At 45.8% G+C, this 3419-nt stretch overlaps 1 protein-coding gene across 1 annotated transcript; it reads right to left on the reverse strand.

Moving 5' to 3' along the window:
• Positions 1 to 748: 748 nt before the first annotated feature.
• KCNA4 (potassium voltage-gated channel subfamily A member 4) lies at positions 749 to 3413 on the reverse strand. The gene has a single exon (XM_021708183.1). It carries the CDS (start codon positions 3338 to 3340, stop codon positions 1952 to 1954), a length of 1389 nt encoding a protein of 462 aa, XP_021563858.1. The 5' UTR covers positions 3341 to 3413; the 3' UTR covers positions 749 to 1951.
• Between the last annotated feature and the right edge of the window lie 6 nt (positions 3414 to 3419).

A 3419-nucleotide genomic window follows, 5' to 3' on the forward strand; every position in this document is an offset into this window, starting at 1 on the left:
ATCTTCAAAATCGTATCATAAGATGACCTTTTCTTGTTTTATCACGCCCTAGTGTCCACTGTTGACCTTTGGTCTCCACATTCCGTCAACGTGGCCTTGCTGCTTTCGGTTCTCCAAATGGTGTTCTAAAAAAGTGTTTCTCCACAAGTCTTAGGGAAGGGTGGCGAAAAGAAGGTTGGAGAGAAGAGTGGAGAGAAGAGAGAACCCTAATTCTGGATTTACTTTGAATCTCAAATACCTTCAGAGGAGAGGTAAGTCTATATAATTATCAAATTATGGCCCAGTTGTTTGTTTTTTTTTTTAATTGAGAAAGGCTATTCTAGGTCATTTTTTGTTTGTTTTTAGTTCACAGTTGTCAGACTTCATTATGTGCTGAGACGGGTCTATGCAGTATTTTTTCTCCAGAGTTCAATACACCCATGTTACAAAGAACAGAAGTTAAACACTGGAGAGTAAGGCTTCTCACACATTCTGAATTTTCTAGCCTAGATCTCTTTATGACTTAATAATGCAAGGCTGATCACTAGTTGTTACCTCACAGTCTACAATACTTGGTCATGAGTTAAATGCAGTTATATGTCATAACTTCCTTCAATAAAGATGATAATAATGGTGATATTGAAACCCAATGTTTTGATACAATTCTTTTTTATATCCATTTTGGCAAATAGAATGCTAAAATCTGAGGTGAATCCCCAAATTCTGCTCTTATATAGCTGCACAAAAAATAAACTTAATAAATCTAGCATTTACGTTGCACATTTAATAGAAAAAAATTAAGCCATAATCACTTTAGCTGCTGGGCATCTTATTTCTTCAAGAATTCTTTCAGTGCATGCATTAACTTTGGTTAAATTATTCTGGAGTTAAAAGGCAGAAGAATATTAAAATAGTATGGTTTCAGAAGCATCATTGTAACAGACCAATTTCAAAAGATTCAGTTGCTAAATTTTACTTCGTAGTTCCTTTGCAGAGCAGTTGTTTAGATTTTTAAAAAGGAGAGAATCGTGTGCTGATATCTGCGTGGCCAATAGCCTCACACAACGAAAAGAAAGAGAACAATAAGATAAGACTAAAAAAATCATTCTTCCAATGATTGTCATTGAACTGTTACATTAGTAAACATTCACAGTATGAAGTCTCTCTCAATCTCCAGCATTTAAAGTAGTGCAAATGAAACAAAAATTCCAGTCCTGTTACCTGTGAACAAAACACGTTCCATTTTCTCCAATTTCATTTCTTCCATAATGTTAGACATTTGCTGTCAGAGCTTCGCAAAATTAATAACAAAATATAATCAATTTCTAAAGGCCCTTGCAGCCTTTTCAAAAGTTAATTTCCAGTTAAAAATAAACTTTAATTAAATCCAAGATAAAATTGTGACCTATATTCTATTAAATAATTTACTTTTTTTTTTTTCTACACAGTAATTCTTACAATGTTTAAAAAACAACTACAGAATCCAAAGACACATAAGATGCTATTACAGCACTGATAAATGACTGCTCGAATTCATTAGGTCTTACATAGTAAATACTTCGAAATGCCAACTTTTCCCATCACTGCACAATCACTGACGTTGACAATTTACCTATGCACGCTCACGCACACACACGCACACGCACACACACATTCTCTCCCTGGAAGAGCTATCTTTGCCGATCACATCTTTCCCAGTTAATGTGCAAAATTCTTGCATTCTAATAAAAAATATAAAGATAGATTTGCTCCTCTTTAAGCCTCCCTCTGTCTCCAAGATGTATCATTTGCTTGATATGTAATACAAGTTTAGTAACAATTATGCCACGTATAGCCATTAAATGGCGTACTACTGTATGCCTTGGACTCGTTTGCATATTTCATTTTCATAACTGCACTCTCTATGCATAAATATATTTGGAGATGCTGGGGCGGGGTGGGGGGGGTGGCAGCGGCAGGTGGAGAGAGCGACTCACACATCGGTCTCCACAGCCTTTGCGTTAGAACAGTTGTTTTTATCTGTCTCGCTGTCGTCTCCCTTTCCCTGACACTTCTCCTTTGCACACAGAGATTCCTTAACGCCTTCTTCCATCTCTAGATACTCTGACTTGTCTCCCAGGGAAGAAGACGTGGAGCTCCGGAATTTCTTGAGCAAATTAGAAGGGAGGTACGGGCAGCTGACCGCGTTCTGTGTCAGCTGCGTCTGTTCCTCGTTTTCGGTCTCTCTGTGGTAGAAATAGTTAAAGTTAGAGACAATCACTGGCACTGGCAAAGCAATGGTTAAGACACCCGCGATGGCACACAGGGACCCCACGATCTTGCCCCCCACGGTGATGGGCTTCATGTCCCCGTAGCCCACGGTTGTCATGGTCACCACAGCCCACCAGAACGCATCGGGGATGCTCTGGAAGTGGGTGGTGGGCTCATCCGCCTCGGCGAAGTACACGGCGCTGGAGAAGAGGATGACCCCGATGAAGAGGAAGAAGATCAGGAGGCCCAGCTCGCGCATGCTGGCCCTGAGGGTGTGGCCCAGGATCTGCAGGCCCTTGGAGTGCCTGGAGAGCTTGAAGATGCGGAACACTCGGACCAGGCGGATGATCCTGAGGATGGCGAAGGACATGGCCTGCTGCTGCTGGCCGTTGCCACCCCCCTGCTGCTGGGCCAGGTCGGTGCCCAGCGTGATGAAGTAAGGCAAAATGGAGACGATGTCAATGATGTTCATGATGTTCTTGAAGAAGAGCGCTTGGCTGGGGCAAGCGAAGCAGCGGACCACGAACTCGAAGGAGAACCAGACGATGCAGACCGTCTCCACGATGAAGAAGGGGTCGTTGAAGATGGTGTGCCCCGAGCTGTCCGCGTGGGCCGCCGCGGTGTCGTTCAGCAGCCCGCCGTGCCCGCCGGCGCCCAGCGCCAGGACCAGATCCCTGTCGTCCCTGAACTCGGGCAAGGTCTCCAGGCAGAAGATGACGATGGAGATCAAGATGACCAGGACGGACACGATGGCGATGCCCCTCGCGGGGCTGGAGCTCTCCGGGTACTCGAAGAGGAGCCAGATCTGCTTCTTGAACTCGTTCTCGGGCAGCGCCCGGTCCTCCTCCTCCCGCACGAAGCCCTCGTCCTCCCGAAACTTGAGCAGGGCCTCCTCCCCCAGCTGATAGAACTTCACCTCCTCGGTGAAGATGTCGAAGGGGACGTTGACCGGCCGCTTGAGGCGGCCTCCCGACTGGTAGTAATACAGGATGGCATCGAAGCTGGGCCGGTTGCGGTCGAAAAAGTACTCGTTGCGCAGCGGGTCGAAGTACTGAGTCCTCTTCTCGGGGTCCCCCAGCAGCGTCTCCGGGAACTGGGCCAGGGTCTTCATCTGGGTCTCGAAGCGCAGGCCGGACACGTTGATCACCACGCGCTCGCGGCAGTCGCTGGAGCGGATGGAGCTGTAGCCG

This window comes from Carlito syrichta, unplaced genomic scaffold (genome assembly GCF_000164805.1).
Source record: "Carlito syrichta isolate Samal-C Ts95f unplaced genomic scaffold, Tarsius_syrichta-2.0.1 Scaffold56974, whole genome shotgun sequence".
Lineage (NCBI taxonomy): Eukaryota > Metazoa > Chordata > Mammalia > Primates > Tarsiidae > Carlito > Carlito syrichta.

Excerpts from the sequence above, each read along its gene's own strand:
- KCNA4 (XM_021708183.1), bottom strand. The coding sequence starts at position 3,340 with ATGAAGACCCTGGCCCAGTTCCCGGAGACGCTGCTGGGGGACCCCGAG.